At 42.5% G+C, this 26,271-nt stretch overlaps 1 protein-coding gene across 3 annotated transcripts in view; it reads left to right on the top strand.

Moving 5' to 3' along the window:
- The first annotated feature begins 376 nt into the window (after positions 1-376).
- Positions 377-26,271, top strand: part of CCDC178 (coiled-coil domain containing 178) — a 371,972-nt gene continuing 346,077 nt past the window's right edge. For 2 of the 3 annotated variants that reach the window (XM_066578043.1, XM_066578045.1), the window contains exons 1-6: positions 377-460; positions 10,581-10,654; positions 18,644-18,698; positions 19,709-19,848; positions 22,131-22,165; positions 23,564-23,655. In XM_066578043.1, coding sequence (XP_066434140.1) covers positions 18,662-18,698; positions 19,709-19,848; positions 22,131-22,165; positions 23,564-23,655 — 304 coding nt within the window. In that variant the 5' untranslated portion in view covers positions 377-460; positions 10,581-10,654; positions 18,644-18,661. The remainder of the gene's footprint in view (positions 461-10,580; positions 10,655-18,643; positions 18,699-19,708; positions 19,849-22,130; positions 22,166-23,563; positions 23,656-26,271) is intronic. The other variant, XM_066578044.1, reaches the window with a different exon arrangement.

The following is a 26,271-nucleotide window of genomic DNA, read 5'->3' as shown; positions in this document are numbered from 1 at the left end:
ATGTAGAAACAAGGCCAAACAACTCAACTATACAAGAAAACACAGGGTGAGCCGAGGTGATGAGAGGAGAGCTACTGCCACCTCCATGCTTGGTTTAGTGGTGACTGGCTCCCAAAACTCCTGCCTGCTGCTGGCATCTTCTAGACGTCTCTACTGACTGAGGGTCTCCTGTCAGAAGGCCCTGGAGCCTCCTCTGCGACGCTCATGGACTGCATACACGTGTGCGGCTGCCATGGAAGTAACATCATGCAGCCTCTCTTGTCCCTTTAAACTTCCCGCCTCTTAGAACGTCTCATCAGCGGCCGGAACACCAGCGCTCAGCCAATCACATCTCTGGTGTAGATGACGTCACCTGGTGGGCGGTGACAGGCGCGGTGTTTGGCTGGTTACCATGGAGCTCGCTCCTCAATCAGTGCGCCTGTGACCAGCGCTGTACCGGCTGCTGCAGTCCGACTACAAGGTACGATCCGCGCCAGCTGCGACTACCGCGCACGGTACCTCCGCTTCCTATTAGTTACCTCTCATTACAGCCCGTGTCCGTGCGATCATCCGCGTGCTGCCTGCATAGAGTAGAGCGCTGGCTATCCAGTGACCCCTGGCGGTGGCTCTATGTAAGTGCAGGGTTCTCCTCGGCTCCAGTAGTGGTATACAGTATGTCCGCACTGTCAGTGCTAATAGCCACAGTGGCTGGATACGATGTGCTTGTCGTGGTGTTATCAGACAGTCCCAGGCAACACTAGCACAATGCATCGGAGCAGCATTTATCTCCTGCATGTATAATGGTTGGCTCATGTGATAAGTTTTGTACTGCGCTACGGAATACGTGTGTGCTACGTAGTTGAGTAAAGTAAAAACCTGTCACTTTGCTTACAATCTCCGGTCCACGTGCGCTGACACTCGTGCCACCATGTCTCTTCATAGTTTATATAGGATCAGGTGGGCGATTGCAAGGAAAGTGACACTTTAAACAATAAGGCCGGTTTCACACGGGCGACAAAATCGTGCAATTTCTCGCGATCCGACAGTGCTATAAATTACATGTATGTGAAGCCCATGCTTTCCAATGGGTTCCTTCACATTAGCGGCTTTGTAGGCTGCTACATTGCGAGGAAATAAATCGCGAGTCGCTAAATGTTACCGTGATTTGCGATGTTTTGTAGCCCATGTTTCCCTATGGAGCCTTCCTTTCTGTTGCATCGCACGAAAACGCAGTTTTTGTGCGGTGCGATGCAACTTTTACAGTAGGAAATCCTACAGTTTTCCCTAAAATAAGCCCTAGCTGCATAACCCCCCCCCCCCTCAAAAAAAAATACATCACCTATCAGTTTCTGCTCACTCCACCACATCTTCTCATCAGTTCCCCGGAAAACTTGCTTGTCGTTTTTGCTCAGTGCTTCCTGGTCAGGGGTTCAAATTCCCCGCCTCCAGAAAGCGCTGGCTGTGATTGGTTCTTGAACGCGAGCTCTGATTGGCTAAGCCGCAGCGCCCGAGAACCAATCACAATCAGCGCTTCCTGGAGGCTGGGAATTTGAACTTCGAGTCCAGGAAGAGATGATAGAAGACTTCAAGCAAGTCTGCCGGAGCTTCAGGGGAGACGCGCTGGGTGGTGACAGCGCCTGAAAAATGATGTATTCCTTTTTGTATGCAGCTAGGGCTTATTTTCAGTGTAGGACTTATATTCCAAGCCCCACGCCCCAAAAATCCTCATACATGGTGCTACAAAGTCGCGTGTCTTTTTAGCTACACAACTGATGCAATTACGCTGCGATTTTCTCGTGGTAGTATCTCATCACCCCTGTGAAAGAGGCCTAAAGGTCACACAGGACGTAAATGCCGCAGAAATCCGAACCATTTGGCCACTTTCAGATGAGCGTATTTTAACTCCGCATTTGATCCGTGTTTTGTAGATCATACAGAGTAAACGTAGATATTTGTATCTATTCATAGGCCGTATTGTTCAGAGCCATTTGTTAGAACCGCAGCATGACCATTCATTGGTATTATTTTCTGTTAGGCAAATACAGACCCGCATTAGGCCAGAAGAGAATAAATTCAATGACCGCAAATACAGAGACAAATACAGATGAAGCAAGGCTGACACACTGCTGACATAGGGTTGTTGTAATGTTATCTGTAACACGTCCGCAGTACTGATCCGTAGTACGGACATATTACAATACACTCAAAAACAATCACAGTAAATGGGCCGTTACTTACTTACTGACTGAGGAGTGCATATAGATGCATCCTCCTCTCACCATGCAGGTAGCTGACTACCAAATGGAGGAGCCAATAACACCTGTGAGGACACCGATAAAACACCCACTCACACTGCCTCCTGATAATGAGGGGGGTGGATGCCTGGCGTACACTCCCACACATAGTGGATACAGGGTGCCAGACCATTCTGATATATGTAGTTCACCATGCAGACCAGCAACCTATTAATGACGCCATGATAATTCGGCGGGTTGCCCTGCATATCCATCAGTGAACCACATTGGTACTGCCACCCTGGGCTCCCCCTGGAGTCTTAATGCCACACTGCATGTGAATGATAGATAATAAATGCAAGGCATTGGTTGGATGTTGGCCAAGATACATGACCCCACTAACCACTTCACGGTTCCTTGCGTTGTAGTGGGTCCCTACACTAATATAAATGCATAACAGAAGGGGAAATAAAAAATTAAAAACAATCACAGAAAATGGCCGTTACTTACTGACTGAGGAGTGCATATAGATGCATCCTCCTCTCACCATGCAGGTAGCTGACTACCAAATGGAGGAGCCAATAACACCTGTGAGGGCACCGATAAAACACCCACTCACGCTGCCTCCTGATAATGAGGGGGGTGGATGCTTGGTGTATACTCCCACACATTACAATACACTCGTATGAAGCCAACCTTTACAGTACAAATTATATTTTTATTGTTTTTATTTTTTAATCTTGTCCACGTGGATTGGAAAAATTCCGTACAGAATTAGCAGCGTATCGGAAACATGTTGTGGATTTTAAATTTGCAGCATGTCAAATTATGCAGCAGATTTTAACCTTTTACAATGCAAAGGCTGAAAGAGCATGCACCATTAGGGCTTGTTCACATGGGCGCAGAATTCATGCAGCTGTCAGCTGAGTAAAAAAATTGCAACTATAGCTGCTAAAAATCGTATGAACAGACGACTTTTCCACGCTGAAGTCCCAAACTTCAGCCGCAATCTTTCCACGCAGAACGGGAGGGAATGAAAATATGCACTACTGGAGAGACAGATGAAGGGAAGCCCTGGGGATTCCCTTTATCTCCCTGGGGCATCCCTTCATTGCCAGGATGAAGGTAGTCCCCTGCCACAGGGCTTTCCTTCATCCCTGCTGGGATGGAATTTTTATCCCAGGATAAAGCAGCAAAGTGGATGGGATTTGCAAAAATCTCGTCCACACATTGCGAAGAAGCTGTTGCAGCCAAGCTGTGATGAGACTGACATGCTGCGCGGAATTCAAAGCTGTGGCATTTAAATTAAATCGCCGTCTCCACTGTGGTCTCTCTCCTCTCTAAGGGGAGAGACAGCCGCAGCAAAATGCCGAACGGCACGAATTTTGAAGCAGCACTTCTGCCGCGGAAATCTCGCTGTATTTCCGTGTGGGATATACATACTGTGTGAACCCAGCCTTAGACGTGAGCAAGCATGGTTGAATATGGAACAAGCCCTTGTGTAGGTATTTATTAGTACGTACTGTGTTTGATGACATGTAAAATGTTTAATATGACAGATGTAATGGCGGGACAAGGCACCTGTTAATGTAGGGCAGCATGTTATATTTGGAGATGTATGTGAAGCGGGAGTAAAACCAGGGATCATTATGGGAGAGATACTTCAGTGAAATTATCATCAACAATGTAAGGCGTTTTGTGTGAAGAGATGCAGCTCCTATGGAGCTGGAGAGGTCGAGCCTACTGATGAGGATGCTCAGCTTAATAGTAGATGCTGCTCCTATTTAGTGAAGCATGTTTTGGGCAATCGGAGAAGGCCCTGAACAATTCGCTAGTTGGTATGTTTTCAGGTGGCCAAATTAAGACTTAATGCTTGAGCACAAGGAAACTTACAAATCACACATAGCACTAAATGTGATAGGAAATCTCTGATTTATTAGTCAATCCGCAGAGATATTCATGATCTGGACACCAATTTCTCCAGCAGGTTCTGGGGTATTCTGTAACTTCCTAATTGCAAAACTCTGATATATGTGCGTAAGAACTCAGTGTCCAGTATGAAGCTTATAAAGTTCTGGTAGGGAAAACAATCCCACTTCTTCTTTAATTGAAACACATAATACCTGCCCTTTATGGGCGTATAACATATGACATCAGTAACATATATATTTTCATTCGTTGAGCCATATAGAATCCCTTTCCCTCTCAGGCCCAGTGTACAAGCCAGCCTTTGTCTCCTCAACATGTGGTCAGGCAAAGTCCAGCTTCTTTGTTTCAGAAGTTGAGAGGGGGAAGGGCTGGTGAAACACCCAAGATAGATATACCTTTAGCCTTACTACATACCAATGTAATTTAACCCTACAGGGGCTGCAGAGGAGTTTTACATTGGGCCAATGTTATAGCACACTACGGAGTCAAATCACTACAGCTGTGTAATACATCTAGTTTATACAAATCAATAGACATTTTACACTAATCAATCATCACTTCTACTACAATTACACAAAGACATTTGAATTGAGGCTAGAAGACTCCTCACTTGTAATAATTCTAATTTATTGTAATTCATTAGCATTGGTTATTAAAAACAGCAAGCGCCCCACGTTGGGGTGACATCTCTTTAGAGGCAGGACTTCCCTCAGACCGATTGAAGCTATTTCTCATGAGACTTCAGTAAATGGCCTAGGAAGACGGTCTTTCATTTCTCTGATACAAAAATAATATATGCTAAAGCAGGGGTCCTCAACTCCAGTCCTCAGGGACCAACAACAGGTCATGTGTTTCAGGATATCCTATGGTAAGAACATTTGTGGCAATGTCTGAGGCACCGACCATAATTACATTACCTGTGCAATACTGAGGAAATCCTGAAAACATGACCTGTTGGCGGTCCCCGAGGACTGGAGTTGGGGAACACTGTGATAAAGGACAGACAGAAAAATGTCTGGAAGAACGGGTTGCAATACAAAATGGAGAATGGAAAATCTCATAGCTTCTCTCACAAATCCTCCCTTTTGTGACTGTTTCCTCATGTTACATAGCCCCCACAGTTAGCATGATTTTGTTTATCATCCCAGAAACTTGAGCTAACCACTAAGGAACATGTTGCCTTACCCAACTTCTAGGAGATGGACATTCCTAAGAACTCTCCATAATCCTTCTGGTTACACTTATGTAGAGTGGCCCCAGCTCATCGCTAAGGGCTCTTTCTAACCTCGGGTCTGAGGGTAGGAGACTCAAGTGTTCTGTGTACTGGGATAGGTATAGCGTGAGGAAACCTGATGCAGCCATTTAGTTATGTCTGAGTTGGATTTACTTTTAATAACATAAGTTGAGAATCTGTATTCATAGACCCGTGAATTAATTATTATATAAAACCCACTAGATTAGGTATGCACTGAATGCAACAGCAAAGGAGTATATATCTTACCTCTACACCACAAAGTATATTGAAATAGCGACAAAGCTAAGATGCACTGAACCAAGAACAGGAAAGCCAATCAAACCATCCCTGGTCCTTATTTTGTCTGTACTAACTTTTTGATATCTTGAATATTTTTATGAATGGATTCCAAATTATCAGTTAGGTTGAAACAACACATACCTTCATATTTCTCACATCCAGGATTGAATATCATTAACTGTAGCTCTGTTCTGTAGAGCAGCTTTTTGAGTACCTTGAACATCCAACAGTAATAAGTCAAGAGCCTGTAAGGTAGCATTAAGGACTCTTGTCTTATCACATGTTGTACCTTTTATTACCCTGTCAATAGTTATTGCTAATCCCCAGACCCCCCACTATTGATGCTCCCAGGGCTATTACTTCAGTATTACTCATTTAGCTGACAGAATTCCCTTTTTGCTCTGAATTGTAGTCAGGTGTTTGATGCTTGTCAATACCTAAGTGTGACAAAGTACAAAACATACTAACATATGCCACTCTTCGTCAGCTGTAAAGTAATCCAATACTATTGTGTGTTGGTTCTTAACAATCATCGATTAAGATCAAATTGCATTAGTTTGATTGCCCAGCTCCCCCCCCTACTGTGAAAATTTGATAATCTGGAAAGTCTATAGCTTTCACTAACTAATCCCCTATTTGTGGTATGATGGGGCAAAAACACCATCCTGTTAGCCATGCCCACAGACACTACTTTTGCGGTAGCACAAAAGTGGCATGGCTACAACCGTGTGATCTAGGACTCCAGATAACCTGTCATCCAAAGAGTAGGACATCCTACATTCTGATCCAACTTTCTACCCGTCTTACTGTTTATGATTATCCACACATTCTACACGTTTATTAGGTAGCCCCTTGCAATCCTCTATGTTTTGGAATCAGAGTTGTCCCATAATTTGGAACCTCCACACATGCACGTTGTCAAGGAGGGCTAACAGTCCTGGGCAAATGAGATGGCATGATGATCCCCAATCCATGAGAAATTAACAACCAACCAGGGGTTACCAAGCCATTCTCCAACCATTATTAGGGCAATTGTGCTATGGTGTTTTTGTGACCACACAGGGGTACCAAGAATTTTATTAAATCATGACCTGATCTTCCCCACAGTGACGGGGATAGGAGGATGCTGTAGGAGCATGAGTACACTTTCAACAATTCAGTTTTCTGCATCATCAAATGTTACAAGTATTTCATGATTTGTAACAAACGTATTGCCCAATCATCTTTCAACACATTATTGAGTTCATATGTGTGAACGTCAGCACATAACAATCGTGACAAGTCTTTTTCTGGTTCAGGAGCTAGAACTTTCTTGCAGCAGCTAGCATGTATCCAGTTGTATTTTCCTTTCAATTTGACTGAAGCAGCAGTTATCAACTAGATCTGCTCTGGTCCATCAAATCTCGGTTCAAACTTTTTTTCCGATATATCTTTTTAAGGACAACCCAGTCACCTAAAAGCAAAACTATGCAACTCCACTTTTAAGTCTGCATCTGGAATTGAGGAAAATACATATGAGTGATAGTTAATGCCTGATATAAAGCACTCGCATAGGAAATGAGATCCTCGTGCTGGGACTGGAGAAAGTATAGGCCTGTTACAGGGGCCCTATCAAACAAAACTTCATAGGGGCTCAACTCGGTCTTATGATTAGGCACAGGTCTGACTGAGTAGAGGGCTAACACAATGTGTACCTATATGACTTCTAGTACACCATATATATCAAATTACTTCATTTGACAATCTCTTAAGCATAGTTTTGGTGTTGACATTTTAATTTATTTTATTTTACAAGCCACACCTCTAGGTAACATGAGAAGAGGTCTATGCAAAACAACATACCGTATATTCCGGCGTATAAGGCGACGGGGCGTATAAGACGACCCCCCCCAACTGTCACCTTATACGCCGGGAATACAGTGGAGCAAAAAAAAAATCATTACTCACCTCCCCCGGCGTTCTGCGGCACTGCTGCAGGCTGTCACTCCCTCCTGGTCCCTGGCAGAGCATTGTTTTCTGGACGCAGGGCTTGAAATCCCCACCTCCAGAAAGCTAATACTGTGATTGGCTAACACACGCCGTCAGCCAATCACAGCCATTCAATGACATCATTGAATGGCTGTGATTGGCTAAAACACACGCGCCTTCAGCCAATCACAGCCATACAATGATGTCATTGAATGGCTGTGATTGACTGACGGCGTGTGTTAGCCAATCACAGTATTAGCTTTCTGGAGGCGGGGATTTCAAGCCCTGCGTCCAGAAAGCAATGCTCTGCCGGGGACCAGGAGGGACCGACAGCCTGCAGCAGCGCCGTAGAACGCCGGGGGAGGTGAGTAATGATTTTTTTTTTGACACTTTCTTTTTTTTGTATTACCAGCATATAAGACGACCCCCGACTTCAGAGCAGATTTTTCGGGGTTCAAAAGTCGTCTTATACGCCGGTATATACAGTAAACTCCAAAATACCTGCCTTCGGTAGCTGTGTACAGTCAATCTGCAGTCGCTGAAACAGATAGCCTGTCCTTGAAGTAACAGTGAGAGGTTCTTTGACCAATAGGCCTGGATTGTGATGGGTGCATACCATGCTCAGTGGTTACTGTGTCTATTTCCCCCTCTTTGAATCCAAGGGAAAGTAATGTAGTAGGATTCTACATAGTTTCTTTTATGGCCCTGGTCTATGGTAAGGCAAGAATTGTTACTTCAATGGCTGCCTCATGTGCAAGGCTCAGGGGGTACTGAGGCGTGCGTGGAAGCAGAGTGCCTTCTTTCAGCTTGAGCAAGACAGGTGGGCCTGGAAGCTTCCCAATATCTGTCCTGCTAGTCACCCATAGAATCTGTAGGACCTGAGTAAGCTTTGCTATATCTGCAGGGGACATGGACTTGTTAGCTTTTTCCAATAAGACAAAAGCTTTTAACAAGCAAATTAACTGTTCGTCCAACTCAGAGCCAAGGGTAACAGTTTAATCAGGTGAGAAGTGGATAATGTCTTACAAGACTTGTAGCACATCTGACCCAATCAGATTTAAGGGTGCAGTGTTGCTGAGTAGGAATTGTATTAGAATCTTATGTGTGGGGGAGACAATTTTGCGACCCCAGTCGATATCTGCATTAGGAATGGGAGTTTATACAACATTTTCAATAGTCCTAGTTTCACTTCCATTAATTCTAGACAATCACTCACTTGAAATTCAATGTCATTGTCTGCCTCTGCCTCCCCCTTTCCCAATTCAGCAGAAGGAATGAAGCTGTATTTAGAACTATTGTGATGTGGTACAGGGAATCAATATGTTTGATTTATCATTGTATCTTTCCAAGATGATTTTGTTTCTGTATTATTTTATTAAGATTCTTTCTTTCTTTTTTTGAATTGTAATGGGAAATATTTGCAAAAATTTAAAATAAAAAAAAAAAGAACTATTGTGATGTGAGGGTGCTAGCAGGGCGGTCTCATACTTAGTGAATCTGGTAGTTGAAGGATTTTAATTTGCGCTCAATGCAGTATTTCCATGCCTGCATAAGAGGGCCCACAACATCTCTGATACATGTGCAAAAACTTGGTGAAAATAGGGGAAAGAGTTTACAATCTATAACCATAGGAACTGCACAAATGGTGGTTAACTGCTGGTTTATTAAAGGCCTAATACCCCTAATACCGTTTGGGGTATATTCAATTTCTGCTTGCATCACTGTAAGTATGTCTGCCTTTAACAAGTTGACTAGTAAGGTCTCTGACACCATAAATTTACTCACATTGGAAATGTGATACCCTTTAAGTGAATTTTTGTTCTTGATTTGTTTCTGTTTGCAATGCACTCATCAGGTTTGTCAAGTACATAATTATCTCATTTTAGCATCATACTCCAATAGTATTCAAATAAGTAGAACCCAATATTTTGAATACTTGCGTTGTACACATCTAGAACATATATGTTATATATTTATAACCTACACAAACACTTTTTTTCTTTTTTTTTTCTTTTACTAGACTGGTTTGTATTGAGGAAGAACAAAACCATTACATACTTTTCATCCCTCCCTTTTCTTACATTATCCAGCTCCACCCTTGTGGTTTGGCTACCTGCTTGAGCATTTTTTTCACACTTTAAGGCTAACTTTACATGGGCGAGCTCAATGTGGAGCCTCGATTCACAGCCCCATATCACGCTCACCAGCATGTAAATTTCCTGTGGATGCAAGGCGTTTTTATGTCAAAACAAACTCGCATCACTACAGGGATGTAGTGATCCTCTGTCGCGGCTGTCATCCGTGGTGGAGGATCACAAAGTTTCTCCCATTGCTTTCAATGGGAAACATTGCATCTCGTGCACCTAGCACATGGTGCGATGCTGCTGCTGGTCCCATTGAAAACTATGGGCATTGCAATGCGAGAGCATGCAGAAAGATAAAACATGCCGCAATTTGTTTCCTGCATCGGAAAGCTTCACTCATGTGTATGACCCCATTCAGAAGAATAGTGTTCATGTTTGTGCATCTCGCTGAAGACAGCCTAAGTCTAACAGCCCAGCAGGAGCCCTTCACATTCACACACACACACACACACACACACACACACACACACACACACACAAAAAAAATCACAAAAATAACATCCAAATTATTTATGGTCAGAATCGACAAGCATTACATTCTAATTCTCTTGTGCAGTAAAAATTACACACTTTCAATTCACATTGCACAGACAACTTTTATATCACTATACATAAACATCCTTTCAATTCAACTTTCTTGTAACCTTCTGCACACACTTGCTGAGACACTTCACTTCATTTTTTTCCATCATGATCTGCTATCCACGTTTCACTTTCCACCTACTGTATTGCATTTAATATGCTTTCAAACTGCAAATCCTCACTACCAAACATTTATTCATTCTTACACAGACTGAAAAGCATGGTTCTGTAAGTAGAAACGGAGTCTGTAATTACACGGAATGGCCAACCATGTATAGATACAGGTAAGAAAGTCTTACGCACCGCGATTTGACGTGTCTGCCCACTATCTGTCACCCAATATTGTTGACGATCCTTAGAAGCCAACACATAGCCAATTCCCACTTGCACAACTGTCCAAGCATCCTTCTGGATTCATACCAGAAGCTCTTTCAAACATTGCTTCACATCCTTGCACTGCATTTTTAACTTTTCTCCCCTCAACCAGCTGCTTAGCAGTCTTCCGGACACTGCCTTTACAGCTATTTGCTTGTGAGTTCCACCTCAGGCTTATCTCACAATCTTTGACACAGGTTCAAATTCCTGTTTGGTTGCAATTGAAAAAAGTCTGTATTGTGCCGGCACACTTCTCAACACTACACAACTGGTAGTATTACACATGCATCCTTAACGGTGTACTTATGTCCAGAATTAAGCGGTTTGGTGCCCTTTTCTCAAATTGGCAATAACTCTCCAAGTTACCCAGATAACTAAAAACCACAAATAGCAACCTATAGTTATCAGCGGTCCAGTCTTCAGCTCCAATCTCATTCCTCAACAGTCAGAACAATATCCATCATATACAGAGGTTATTATTTGTCTAGTTATCTTTGGGCATTACCATTTCCCGCCCACTGCTTCCCTGTGAGTTTCTCAAAAAACTCACTATTGTTGAGCGTTCCGCCACCTGCCCTTATGGCACGGTTCTGTTCTCGGAGACATTTGTCTCTTTAGCAGTTCGTTTGGCCTACCGTGAGCAGGTGAACAACTCTTAAGCTGGCACTCTACCACAACCAATGTGTATGCGTACCACAATGAATGCTTGTATGTCTTTTATGTGGACGCACAGTCCCTAAATGACGTGCGGTGGGGAAACCTTTCCTTTGATCAGTAACTAAAGATAACTGTATAGCCTGCTAGCCCCCCTTGCTACACACACAATTTGCACAATGTCTCATGTGAACAAGTTAGCATTACTACAACTCCCATCTGACAAATTACTCTTTGGACAATGAGCAGAACTCAGTGCAGTCATTGGCTCCACACCTCAGGAATGTCAAAGGGAGTGGTCAGAGAGACGTCACTGGCTCCCTGGTTGAACAAAGTAGAAACTTTTCAATGATTTGTAAAACAACATATAATGTAGATTTAGTACTTATTAAACCGTGATGAACAATACTGATCACACAGCAAACTTTTCCTACCTTTAAATAGCAATATACACGATTATTTTTACCAAGCACCTCCATCTATAACACTCAGATTCATTCAATTCATTCAATCGCTATTGTAGCCATTCTGCAGCAGGTGTAGTCCATTCACCCTGGTATTCTCCCTTTTATTGTAGCCTGAAGATGAGAGAAAATCACTGAATTCTTTGCTGGGAAATTCCAGTCATGCTTAACATTGAAATGCCAAATTTGTTAGCGAAATATTCGCTAGTTGGTATGTTTTCAAGTGGCCAAATTCAGCGTTAATGCTCGAGCATGAGAAAGCTTACAAATCACACAGAGCATTGAATGTGATAGGAAGTCGTCTGATTTATTAGTCAATCCGCAGAGATCTTTATACTAAAACATTTGAAACGAAGCTAAAAAAAAGCCTCACTTATAATAATTATAATTTGCTATAATTAATTGATTATCATTGGTTATTAAAACCTCAACAAGCTCCCCTACATTGGGGTGATGTCTCTTTAGAGGCAGGATTTCTCATCAGACCTCAGTAAATGGCCTTGGAAGATGGCCTTGCATTCCTGTGATACAAAAATAATATGTGCTAAAGGAAAGAAATAGCAAGGAAGAGCAGGATACAAGTCAAAATGGAGAATGAAAAATCTTACTGCTTCTCTCACAGCCCTTTATGCACGTGCCTTGCTGTGGGCACCTGGAGGAGATGGATGAGGCGATGTATATGCCAATATGATATGCTGAATATTGGTACTGGTAATTCTGGTTTGACATAAATGGTTACTGTTGCTCTAACAGAATATTGATAATGCAACAGTAACACAACGCTTAAGTACGAGAACCCTCCTATGAAGCAAAATAATGTTTATTATACTTTTGTTCATTAAAGTCATTTTTGATAAAAAACCATAACTGCCTCCACCTCCATCTATCATTGCGTACCATCACATACCATCCAACTGCTTCAACGGCACAAAGTAGAGTTCTAGGAAAAGACGCTTCATAATTGATATATTCTGAAAGATACAAGTATTTACTAAACTAGTCATAATAGATAAGTCAGGAGAGTTGAACGGTCCTCTTTGAAAACTTCTAAAAAATATGACCTACTTTTCATTTCAAAATCTACAATAAAGAAACAAGAAAGCACTACATAGCGCAGGATCAATGGATCACTGGCAAAGAATAAATGGACAGCATTCACCTGTATGGGTTGCTTTGATGGTGCAACTTGCGTAGGTTCGAACCTGGGAACTCTGGGCAGTGTCTCTCCCTAGTGAGCTATTTAGTCTGCTGGATAGCTCCCCTGATAAACCTTGTCCTTGCTCCTGGTTTCCTGACTGCAGCACCCTGTGTTTTCCTTGATTGGACATACTATAAAAGCCTGGCCCTTCCTCTAGTTTCTTGTGTGTTTATTGAGCCCTCAGCCTTTAAACCAGCTCCTTCCTATACCTGCTCCCTCTGAAAGAAGATTGTTCTTTGTTTACCGACCACTAGCTTGTTTCCTGACTACGTCTCTGCTAAAATCCTCTGTACAGCATCGCCCTCTCTGTGTACCAACCCTCAGCTTGCCTGACCACGTTGCCTGCCCTTGCTGGCTACGACCCAAGGGTCCAGTCTAGTGCCTGAATGTTACACAACCTGTATAAAGCTTATAATGCAGCTGCAGCCCTTCCAGGTAAAAGCCAACAATCCGACCTCCGGCACACAGAGTAGCATGAGGAGCAAAAGAGAATGACTACTACGCTGCTGCACAGGTAATCCATCGCGTGTGGCTTTCCTGTGCAGCAGCATTGTGGTCCTCCTTTTTTTTTTCCACCTCCTTCTTCACTTTAAAATGTCTTTGTACTTTATTAAAAAAAAATCTGTAAGGGCTTGTTCACATCTGTGTTAATGTTCCGTTAGGACTTTCTGTTTTTATTCCATTTTTTAGAACAGAAAAACAGAATTAAAACTTGAAATAAAGATTTTCGTGTTTTTATTCTTCATCGATTTTCCTGGGTTTTCAACAAAGTGGAAACATTTCAGTTTGCCTCCTTTCTGTTTGGTTTCTGTTTTTTTTTTTTTTTCAACAGAACAAATAGTACAGCCTGCAGCACTATTTGTTGCTTTAAAGACAATGGAAAAGTAACAGAACGGCAGAAAACTAAACGTTTTCGGAGATATATATTAGAGATGAGCGAACCTACTCGTTTCGAGTAATTACTCGATCGAGCACCGCGATTTTCGAGTACTTCCGTACTCGGGAGAAAAGATTCGGGGGGCGCCGGGGGGCATGGGGAGGCGTGGCGGAGCGGGGGGTAGCAGCGGGGAACAGGGGGGAGCCCTCTCTCTCTCCCTCCCCCCCCCCCACTCCCCGCTGCAACCCCCCACTCACCCACGGCGCCCCCGCATCTTTTCGCCCGAGTACGGAAGTACTCGAAAACCGCGGCGCTCGGGCGAAAAAGGGGCGTGGGTGAGTAGGTTTGCTCATCTCTAATATATATATATATATATATATATATATATATATATATATATATATATATATATATATATATATATATATTGAACACATCTTGAAATCGATGGAGAAAAAAACAAAAAGGTTTATTTAAGTTTAAATTCCATTTTTCCATTCCAAAAACAGAACAGAGAACCGTAAAGCCCTAACGGAGTTCTAATGCTGATTTGAACTTGCCCTAAAAGTAATTAATCTGAAACAATTAAAATGAAATGTCCAGAGCCGTTCTAAGAGCCTGAAAACTCTAGATAAATTTATGCAATGCTAAATTAATCTATATACAATTGCTCGTGCTGTTCACATTGGCGTGGGAGATTTTGCTTAACCTCTGCTGGCAAATAGCATAGCTCTCACTAATCTGTCACAAAGTGGATCCTGAGGCATTGAATACATATTATTGTATTACCATATGCTGATCCTTTATGCTCAGATTCAATTTAAATTCAGTTCACATAAATCCACTTTCAAAGTGGAAAAGATTTTGCATGCATTCATGTGTTCATAACCTAATGGAACATCACAGCAGAGGAAATTGTACATCACGTTATAACCACAAGTGCAGACGTTTGATACGCTTGTAAGGATCTATGCTAAATTTTCTGTGTTGGCAGAAATTGGTCTGACCAGGAGGCCTATGCACTCGTGAATTTCCCATATTTAGCACACCTTGATAAGCACATTCTTACCCTAAGAGCTCATTTTATTTAATAGGATTTTCATTGGAGTCATAATACAAACTGTAGTATCTTTTACACATAAGCTTATTTCTGAGTCATAAAACTTCTCATGTCTAACAACGTATCTGTAAACCTTTTAAGACAAGTATACATTCTGTCTTGGGTATTTGCATAAAACACTACACTGCCAGAAAACAGAGTGGGTGCTTTATGTGGCTATGGTCTGCCATCTATAATTTGCGGATAGACTATTGACATTTACTGTCATTGTCTCATCGCAGGCAATTCTGTAGCTTTATTATGAGCATTATAATGATTATTCTAAGTATCCATTTGTATTATTTGTTAGTTTTGTTGGACAACCAAAATATTTGCTATTTATTCATTTTTTTAAATTTACTATACTACTCTCTGTAATTTTCGTATTATTTGTGTTCCCCTTGTGCCTTGAAAGCACTGCGGAATAAGTTTGCGCTATACAAGTAAAGATTATTATTATTATTCTCTGAGTCATTATCCTTGAACTCAGGCCTCGTTCACACAACGGAACATTGTTGCGGATTTGAAATGCGCACTTTTTCAGCATGCCATTGAATGCTATGCAAATTTGCTCCATAGTTCATACTGTGCCAACTTTTTCACATGTCAGTATTGAAATACCGTTGCCCTTCATGGGCAAGACAGTTAGATAACAGCCATCATGTGACCGGGGACACCCACCGCGGACTCCGCAATGCAAACATACCCATGTGCAGGAGGCCTTAGGCAAGTAATTTCACCTCCCCTCATGGATCGGATCAGTGACGGGAAGGAAAATTTTAACTTCTTTTTACTTCTACGTGATCGCCTTTATCTATTGGATAGCGGTGATCCCCTACAAGGGACCACGTACCGCCGCACCCAGTGACATCTCCACTTTTTTTTTAACTTTACATGATCACTGTTATCCATTGGATAACAGTGATCATGTGACCGGGAGCAGAGGGATTGTAAACTTCCTGGGGCGTGACCTCTTCTGAGTACGTGCCCGATGTTTCCATCGGGTACGCATGCGCAGTAGGCGACGTGAGGTCCTGGAAGGACCATATCGTCGAGGGATATAGCGGAGGACGGGGGGTGAATATTTTCACCTTCCCTCATGGATCCGAACCATGAGGCAAGGTGAAACTTCAGCTTTATTTTATTTTTACAACTTTTCTGTGATCGCTTTTATCCATTGGAAAGCAGCGATCACGGACCTGGGGACTGGTCACCGTGGTCCCCGGTGACATTTCCTGCTTCCCATTGGATAGTGCCGATCGCATTACCTAGGGGGGCTTCCAGTGACCCCCCCCCATGACAGCTCCAGGTTGTTGGCTACCTCCGGGACCCGACAGCATGGAGCTGTCACATCCACAGCCCACGGGGCTTTAATCCTCAGGGGAAGCATGTTTTTATGTCCCCGAGAATTTAAGCCCACTTAGCTAGGATGTAAAAACACTATGGAGCTGTCACTAATTAAAACTAGATACTGATACATATTTGTTTTCTGTATGTATATTTTTTATTCTATTATCCATACTTCGCTATGAGGGCTGCCATCTTGCCATTGCTGCAGAGATGCTTCATAGCAGCTTCATGGACCATTCACACAAGACGACAGACGTTAACCCATTGACTTCCATGGGAGATTGTTCTAGGCATGATCTGTTACCTGTGCAAAGATCACAGTGGAGGGAGGGAGGAAGGTGATTTGTGACCATCAATTATTGTGAATGGTGGATCCTTTGTTATGTATGTATATATAGGTGTTACCTCTTATTGTAATCCTGTCTGTGATGATAATGATGAGATGTTTGTTGAAAAAGTTTCTCTACAAAAGAGGAAGCAGGTGCTTATTATTAAAGGGGTTGTCCCGCGCCGAAACAGTTTTTTTTTTTTTTTTTTAACCCCCCCCCCCCCGTTCGGCGCGAGACAACCCCGATGCAGGGGTTAAAAAAACAACCCGCACAGCGCTTACCTGAATCCCGGCGGTCCGGCGTCTTCATACTCACCTGCTGAAGATGGCCGCCGGGATCCTCTGTCTCCGTGGACCGCAGGGCTTCTGTGCGGTCCATTGCCGATTCCAGCCTCCTGATTGGCTGGAATCGGCACGTGACGGGGCGGAGCTACACGGAGCCGGCATTCTGCACGAGCGGCCCCATAGAAGACTGCAGAAGACCCGGACTGCGCAAGCGCGGCTAATTTGGCCATCGGAGGGCGAAAATTAGTCGGCTCCATGGGAACGAGGACGCTAGCAACGGAGCAGGTAAGTATAAAACTTTTTATAACTTCTGTATGGCTCATAATTAATGCACAATGTACATTACAAAGTGCATTATTATGGCCATACAGAAGTGTATAGACCCACTTGCTGCTGCGGGACAACCCCTTTAAGCTTGGTTTTTATGTAAGCACTCAGGGCTTCTGCACACTTGTGTTTTTCTTGCGGGTTTTTTTTTAATGCAATATTGCTGCGTTTTTTTCACGCAATTGTCAATGGGACTTTCTAATGTTAAAAACGCATCGCACAAAAATTGCAAAGCACAAACTTGTGATGCGTTTTTAACATTAGAAATTCCCATTGACATTCGCTTTAAAAAAACGCAGCGATATCACGTGAAAAAAAACGTGCAAGAAAAATGCAAGTGGGTGTACCACCTTAAGGATTTTTTTTTACGTTTAGATCATGACTTTGAAGGTTGAAACCATTAAATCACCTGAAATTCCTAAAAAAAATATGTATAACATAAAAACCTGGTTTATATATTCGTAATTTTCTCATGACACATTCACTTAACCCTTTCCAATCCACTTTTGGATTCAGGGTTTCCTAAAAGGCTTTCTCTTTTTGCCATCTGCTGGCTAAAGCCAGTGTGTGCGCGCCAGAGAGGCTCCGATAGTGGAGTGGCTGACAATAGACGGTAAGAATACCTTGTTGGATGCCTTCTGACATTGGAGCTGTACAAGCTTCAATCAGAATGTAGGAAGACGTCAGACAGGGGATTGGCAAGGGTTAAGGGAGGTAATAACTTGTTTTAATGGTGTTTGTCATATTTAGCTGATTTCCTATTTCTGTTACGGACTTTTTGGACTAATGTATAATAATAATGGGGTCCGCTGGCCTCCAGCATTCCCTCCAGTATTTTACCGGACAAAACAAAGCAGCATGCTGCGCTATTTTGTCCAGCATTTTGTGCCAGATGTGAATGGACCCTCCAGCACAGATATGAACATAGCCTTATTATTTATCTCTATGCAGTAAATATACTTTTTTTTAGGCGGTTGATTGATTCTTCTTCCTTTTTTTCATACTGGTGGCCCATCTATTATTTTTAATTTAAACTAAAATGTTACTTTATACTTTTATATACACTATACTAAACTGTTGTTTCTTATTTAAACTATGACATCAGTTATACATTTGTGGTCTTCATTCACTACTATTTTGTCAACAATTTCCAGTTAACTTCCTTAATCCGTGGAATCTTACCATCATTTACTTTGTATACTTAGTGATGGATCTGACTATGGATAAACTGGGAATGAATACAAAATGCCAACATATTATGAAAAGGATCATAATAAAATGTTTTTAATGAAAGTTCTTATTTTCTTTTTTGGCAGAAATATCTGATAATCAGAATGACTGATGTGCAGGTAACGCCTAGCTATTTCTTTGGTAAGCACAATTTGTCATTTTGTATCATTTTCATGAGATTTCATATCTGGAGCTATAATCCTGTGCTACAATTATAAAATATAAGTCGGTGAACAAGGCTCCATTTACACTGATGTCTGTCCCTGTTGTTCTGTAATCTTTTTCCAAAACATAGAGAAATGGTTCCATTAAAGCAATCCTTTATCAATTGGAGAAGGGGAGTTATATTACGTGCGCCCGTCCTCTGGAGCTGTTAACCCTTAGGTCCACTGGTTCTCTCACCTTGTTTTGGTCTTGTAAGGTGGCTAATGTAATCTTCTAACTACCTAGAGCACACTATGCATCGGCAGTCCCAGGCACTTTGCACTGCTCTCTGATTCAGAGAACATGAGTAGTCTATCAGTAGTCTAACACACTATCAGTTTTCATTAGGTAGTCAGAAGATTGCGGTGGCCATCTTGGAAGACTGAAAATTGGACTTGAGAGCCGGTAGATCCAAAAGACAATGGCACAGAGGATGGATGGCAAGTAGTATAACTTCACCCTCCAGTCCAGGGACAGAGTTTTGTCTTGGGGTCAGAAGGTTTGCTTTAATGGCTCCATTGCCTTCATTTGAATTTTTATGACATCATGGGTTTCAGTCAGGTTTTATATGTAACATTATGATATGCCACTGGATTCTCCAGTTCCCAGGCCCCTTTTCTGTTTTCCTAGATGGCTGCAGTGGTTCCATGACTACCCGATGCATACTGTGTTTGGTAATCTGAGATACATAATGCTGCTCTCGCTGGTTTGGTCAGTGCTGCTTTGTGAAGTAGATCGGTACTGATGCATATTGTGTATCAGGTAGTGAGAGGAACACTACTTCTATCGTGAATGCTAAAGAATCATATAATGTAGTAGTACATCATGATATTTGATAAGCATCCATTAGAAATCCTCCACAATATGTTATGTCACTTATTCAGTTTTGTCCACTACTGCTCACACAGCTAGAAGTAAAAAGATACCAATATTTTGTCTTCTTTCAGGAACCGATACTAGTATGGGTTCTACAGATACTCTAAGACGCCGTAGTTGTGAACTGGTAAACACACCATTGCCATGTGTTAACAAGGCCCTCAGTCACATTGACAAGCTTGAGGGCAAAATTAAGGAGTGGTTTCTACAGGTGAGTAATAACATGCATGTGATATTTCATATTTGCTACTACTTTGGATTTCATGTTAATGCTCTTGAGTGTAGGGAATGTCTGATTACCTTTTGCAGGAAAGTTGTAAATGATTCAATTTCTTCTCTTCACATCCCTTGTTGTGCAACTAATCCTGTGCAGTGAACATCCTGTTGAGGGCCTTTATTTTGGGTGAAGAGAACAAAAGCTGAAAGCCACGATGAGTTCGCATCACTACACGATTAAAGAGAGAGAGACAGAATTACCTATGGCAAAGCATTTTTCTAGTCACAGACACAACATATGACATATGCAAATTATGTCCCAATGTCACATAAGACTTTGGGAATATGTTTATAGCCACCCTTAATACTATCAAAAACGGAATAAATCTTGGAGGTTTTTTTTTGCATCAGTGGAGATTATGAGATATGGGAAACCCAGAACAAAAGTAACATGTTGGCCTGGTGGTGACCCCCTAACATCAATTTAGAGACCATAAAACTTTCACACCCCTTGTTATTGGACTAATTTAGTATTTACTGTTATGCTCATCCCTTTCTGGTATTTATCTAAGTGCTATAAATCACATTATGTCTGTGCCCCTTATTCTGTTCTAGAATTAAGCACACCCTGTTTGTACACTCCTATGTGATCATGTGTGTATGTTTTTTTGTATAAATACATCTTTAGAGCTGTCCATTTATGCCTGAGGAAGAACACTGGTTAGGTTTGAAAGCTCACGATGACATCATGTATTTTTGTTAGCTATTAAAAAGTACCATATCTACAAGATTACTTGGTTTCTCTTACTGAGAACAATCACACATTTCTTCCCTTTTAATGGGCCTATTAATTGTTGGAAAGTGAGGTCTGCTTAAAAGAAAAAAGTTAATGTTAAAATGTTTTAAAGGAAACCTGTAAATATATTGTGTATTCTGCAGGTATCAAAGTGCTAATCTTGTCCATCAGCCCATGTGTGCTGTGTGAGTTACATGTGGAGCCTGACAGTACCTGTGATGATGTCGCCATCATGTAATCAGTTACCGTCTCTTAGCTCCACCCCCTGATCACATGACAATGATATTATCACTAGTCCTTTATCCTCCTTGATGAGGGATTATGGGTGGACTACATCCCCCACAACCCCCTGCGGCCTTCGTTGCTATCAATACAGCAGTACTCAGTTTAGAAGTTTGTACCTGGTTGTGAGACAGCTGCACACCTGTGTGGAGACTCCAATAAATGACACCTCACAAATTTACACATACATAGTTTGTGTGCTGACAGGACCTGTGATGATGTCACCATCATGTGATCAGTCACATGGTCTCTGAGCTGAATGAGGAATTATGGGTGAACTACATCTCCAACAAACCCCTGTGGCCTCAGTTGCTATGGATACAACAGTACTCAGTCTGGCAGTTTATAGCTGGTTGTGAAACAGCTGTACACCTGTGTGGAAACTCCAGTAAATGACACCTCACAAATGTTCACATACATAGCTGGCAGTGCATATTGACTAACAACATTGAAGCATAGTCCTTCCTCACTATCTTCACATCTTCTGAACGTGATATCATGTCATGTCAAGTGCTAATGCCGCCAACACCAGTCCAGCCTTCATCTAATCATCAACCATTACCCAGTATTGAAACAAATGGTCGCTGTCGTTCAAACATGTCACCACAGAGGGTTCAACGCCGCCGTTAAGCTGATGCAGCTTACACGACACAGCAACAAGCCATGATGTCACCTCAGCCACCAGCTGAAGTTTGTAAATCTCATGCAGCTGATATGCAAAAGCAACGAGTGAACATGTCTCCTCAGCGAGCTGCTGAAATTTGTAAATTACATGCAGCTAATATGCAGAAGCAACGTAGCACAGCTCTGTGTGTGTGACGTTCATGTAGCAGTGCTTCACATGACCACGGCAGATTGTTATGCCCTGGAAGTAAGCAATGGATGCACCCATTGAATGACAGCAAGCAGAGTTGTTGAAAAGCACAAATAAATATTCGGAAATTGAATAACTTTAATTATACAAATAATATCATTTATTTGCTGAAGCCGGAACATCCCTTTAAAGTTGAAAAGCCAAACCGCTGCCCCATCACTGTCTTGCAGACTCAAGTTTTATATAAACATTTATGTTTGAAGATGGGGGTGGTCTTTTGCTTTATGCGATTGTCAGGATAAACTGAGGAGTCTTGGACTAACTGAAAACCAGCTATTTTACTGGATAAATGTTATTTTCTCCACATTCTTTAATTATTTTTCAGCATGAAGACGCTGTGCAGAATAAGTGTGTTAAATGGTAAGAATACTTATCTGATGCAGCGATACTACTTCTTACCGTATTCACATAGTGAATGGCTAAGTAAATGGGTCTTAGGTAAGATTCACACAAGCATATTTGCATTCACATTTGCGCACAAAAACATTGCACATGCAATACGCAGAGAACATAACCCACTGATTTCAATGGGCTCATTCACAAGCACTTATTTGGCGTGTGCATTTCGTTCACACAAAAAAATACGTAGCATACTCTACTTACCTGTAGATTTGTGCAGGGAAAGAAACTATATTCAGCTCATTAAACTAATTGGCCTTTTCTATAGCTGAGATCATTGTTGCGTGCTTTTTGGGGCGCACAAATGCACACAAGCCTTTCATTTTAATGGGTTAATTCACACAAGCGATTTTTGTTTGAAAAACTGCTGCATGCTCTATTTTTGTGCCATTCATGTTCAAAAATCGCCAATTCTTTTCTATGGAAACGTAAAAAAATAGTTTACAATTGCATGCCATGTGATTTGCATGCAAGTGTGATATGCTTTTAATGCCTGGTACTATGGGGACCACATGAAAAAAAAACAGGAAGTACAGAGCAGTGAAAAAGGCGTGTGTAAAAAGGATGCAAATCGCACATGAAATTCAAAAGAATGAAAGCAAACGCATAAAATTGCACAGGAAACGGTCAGTTTTCACTAGAGATGAGCGAATATACTCGTTTCGAGTAATTACTCGATTGAGCGCCACGATTTTCGAGTACTTCCGTACTCGGGTGAAGAGATTCAGGGGGGCGCCGGGGAGTGGGGGGAGGCGTGGTGGAGCGGGGGGTAGCAGCGGTGAACAGGGGGGAGCCCCCCCCCCCCACTCCCCGCTGCAACCCCCCCACTCACCCACGGCGCCCCACGAATCTTTTCGCCCGAGTACGGAAGTACTCGAAAATCACGGCGCTCGGGCAAAAAAGGGGCGTGGCCGAGTAGGTTCGCTCATCTCTAGTTTTCACTAATCAAAATTGCAGTCGCCCATGTGAATACAGCCCAATCCTGCCTTTTTCAGATGGGAACGTTTTTTGAGTGGAGCATAGATGAATGTGAAGGGATGGGGGAGGGGGGGGGGGTCTGATTTTAGGACTCTAAAAAGGAGGGTGGGATATAATTGAAAAAAAGGGGTCATTTTTCTAGTAGAGGTTTTAAAATGAAAGCATGCTAGATGTGATGGAGAATTGAGAAGGGGGTTCAGAATTCATGAATGTGCTCCTTTATTGTCATTTGTTTTATCAATTGTTGCTGTAACATGAGCTGCTGATGAATATAATATGCTGCACCGTGTTGAGACTGGCGCCCCCCCTTAGGTGCTATGCCAGTATTAATGGATCTCCCCTAAATTCTGTTCCCATAAGTGTTTCTGTGTATATTTGTAGGACCTCCTGTGCGAAGACTGAAGGTGCGACCAGAGCTGTCCCAGTGGAGACTCCAGCACTGCATGTCAGGGGAAGTGGAATCACTGGTGCAGGTACAGGATTTATGCTTCTATTATTGCAATCTCCTGTTTTAACCCTTTCCAATCCAATTTGTGTCTTGGTTTTCCTAAGTTGCTTACTCTTTTTCTGCGGTTATACAACGGCGCTATATGCTGGCTAAAGCCAGTACTGCATGAGGTGACATGTTGGATAGGCTCCGACAACAGAGAGGCTGGCAATACACAGTAAGAGAACCCCAACGGCATCTTCCAACATCAGAGCTGTACAGCCTTAAATCATAATGTCTTCAGACATCAGACAGTGGATTGGAAAGGGTTAAAACTAATTGTATTAATAGTATTGTCATAAACCGGCTGCCGGGCTCTTTCTTAATGGAGTGAATGCAACTTTAAAGGGGTTGTCCCGCGCCGAAACGGGTTTTTTTTTTTTCAACCCCCCCCCCCCCCCCCCCCGTTCGGCGCGAGACAACCCCGATGCAGGGACATAAAAAAAAACCGCTCAGCGCTTACCTTAATCCCCGCGCTCCGGTGACTTCTATACTTACCGGCTGCAGATGGCCGCCGGGATCCTCTTCCTCCGTGGACTGCAGCTCTTCTGTGCGGTCCATTGCCGATTCCAGCCTCCTGATTGGCTGGAATCGGCACGTGACGGGGCGGAGCTACACGGAGCCGGCATTCTGCACGAGCGGCCCCATTGAAGACAGCAGAAGACCCGGACTGCGCAAGCGCGGCTAATTTGGCCATCAGAGGCCGAAAATTAGTCGGCACCATGGGAACGAGGACGCCAGCAACGAAGCAGGTAAGTATAAAACTTTTTATAACTTCTGTATGGCTCATAATTAATGCTCAATGTACATTACAAAGTGCATTAATATGGCCATACAGAAGTGTATAGACCCACTTGCTGCCGCGGGACAACCCCTTTAATATAAATAGTTCTAAAATCAAACGATGCTAATGATTATTTTCTTTAATATGTTCTGGTATTTCTTTTGCTTGTAGTAATTATTTTTTCTTAATATCAAAATAAAACAAGACGGATAGCAAATTCTTCACAGTTCTATGAGATCAAGGTTGGGACCTTCAGCCATGGTTTTACCTACCCTGGTGCAGGAAGCGAGGACACATTCCCCTCCACGTAAGCGCTGTCAATACATCTTGATTCTCTGGCTGCCCCTGCAAACATCCAGCAGTGATGCTCCACAGATTAGCAGTGTACAAATTTATTAGACAGACTAAAACTCCAAAACATTCAACACGTTTCAAGGTCACGCCTGGTTGTCAAGAATGCACTTAATAAGCCATTACGTCTTACTTAAACACCCACTCCACAAGCTCCTTCTTCCCTTCTCTGACATCCATTATACAATGTTATTCCTACACTTCCCTGAAAGTGACATAGCGGTGAGTTAAAAAACGTGTAAATACATAATAAAAATCACTAAAAACAATCAAATCTTATCTGTATAAAAATCCTTCACATGTATTCTCCACCACCCCTAATTGGGGTGTATTTACAGGGGTGAGTGCAATATCTGTCAGGAAAACTCAGACCAGTATTGCACTTGCAAACTCGTGATTTTTATGAAAGTGGGATGCATTCAGTTCCCTGCACTTGCAATTTTCACGTGCATAAAAAACACATGTGAGATTGCCTATTACTCATTACGGGAGCCAAAGCGCATTGCACTCACACTAAACCTATAGATATATATGTATATATATATAAATATAAATGCGAGGATGATGCAATTTTTTTTCTGCTCCTATAGAGAAGAATGGACAATTTTTCAACAGAATCGCCCAAAACTAGGACTGTTGCAAATTTTATCTCTCATCGCTGTGAAAGCAAATCACACATGTAAATGCACCCATTAAAAACAATAGGTTCTTCTACCATGCGATTTCTTTGCATCTCGCAACGCACAGAAATCATGCAGGAAAATCGCCCATGTAAATTCACCCTTAACCCTTTCCAATCCACTGTCTGGCCTCTGAAGACATTATGATTTAAGGCTGTACAGCTCTGATGTTGGCAGACGTCCATCGGGGTTCTCTTACTGTATATTGCCAGCCTCTCTGCTGTCAGAGCCTATCCAACGTGTCACCTCATGCAGTACTGGGTTCAGCCAGCAGATAGCGCCGTTGTATAATGGCAGAAAAAGAGTAAGTTCCCCTAGGAAAGCCAGGATACAAATTGGATTGGAAAGGGTTAAAGAATTGTTTGCTATTACGCACTTGGTCAGACTCGCTCCAATGCCACATGCAATCCCCTTAAAGCCAGGCTGTCCAAGTGAAAGATCAAAAACATCTTTCTAGGGTGAATGCAGACGGCCGGGTCGGATCCCGCTCTGAGAATTCTCACAGCGGAATGCGACCTGTGCCCATGCAGTGACTCGCGGCTCAACTCCTCCGGTGTCTTGTCTCTGCTCTGCGATGTGCCGGCTGGCGCACAGCCACACATGCGCAGAGCAGAGTCGACGCATCAGCAGTGACGTTTCTGTGCGGGCCTCTGCTGGTGTTAGATGAGCATATTGTAACGCATCTGTAATATGGATCTGCAATATGAGCGTGTTACAGATAACATTACAACCATGTGTTCTCAGTGTTTGATCTGTATTTGCCTGCATTGCTGGTATTGGTTTTATT

The sequence above is a fragment of the Eleutherodactylus coqui genome, chromosome 9 (genome assembly GCF_035609145.1).
Source record: "Eleutherodactylus coqui strain aEleCoq1 chromosome 9, aEleCoq1.hap1, whole genome shotgun sequence".
Lineage (NCBI taxonomy): Eukaryota > Metazoa > Chordata > Amphibia > Anura > Eleutherodactylidae > Eleutherodactylus > Eleutherodactylus coqui.
This window is presented reverse-complemented; position numbering and strand designations above follow the sequence as displayed.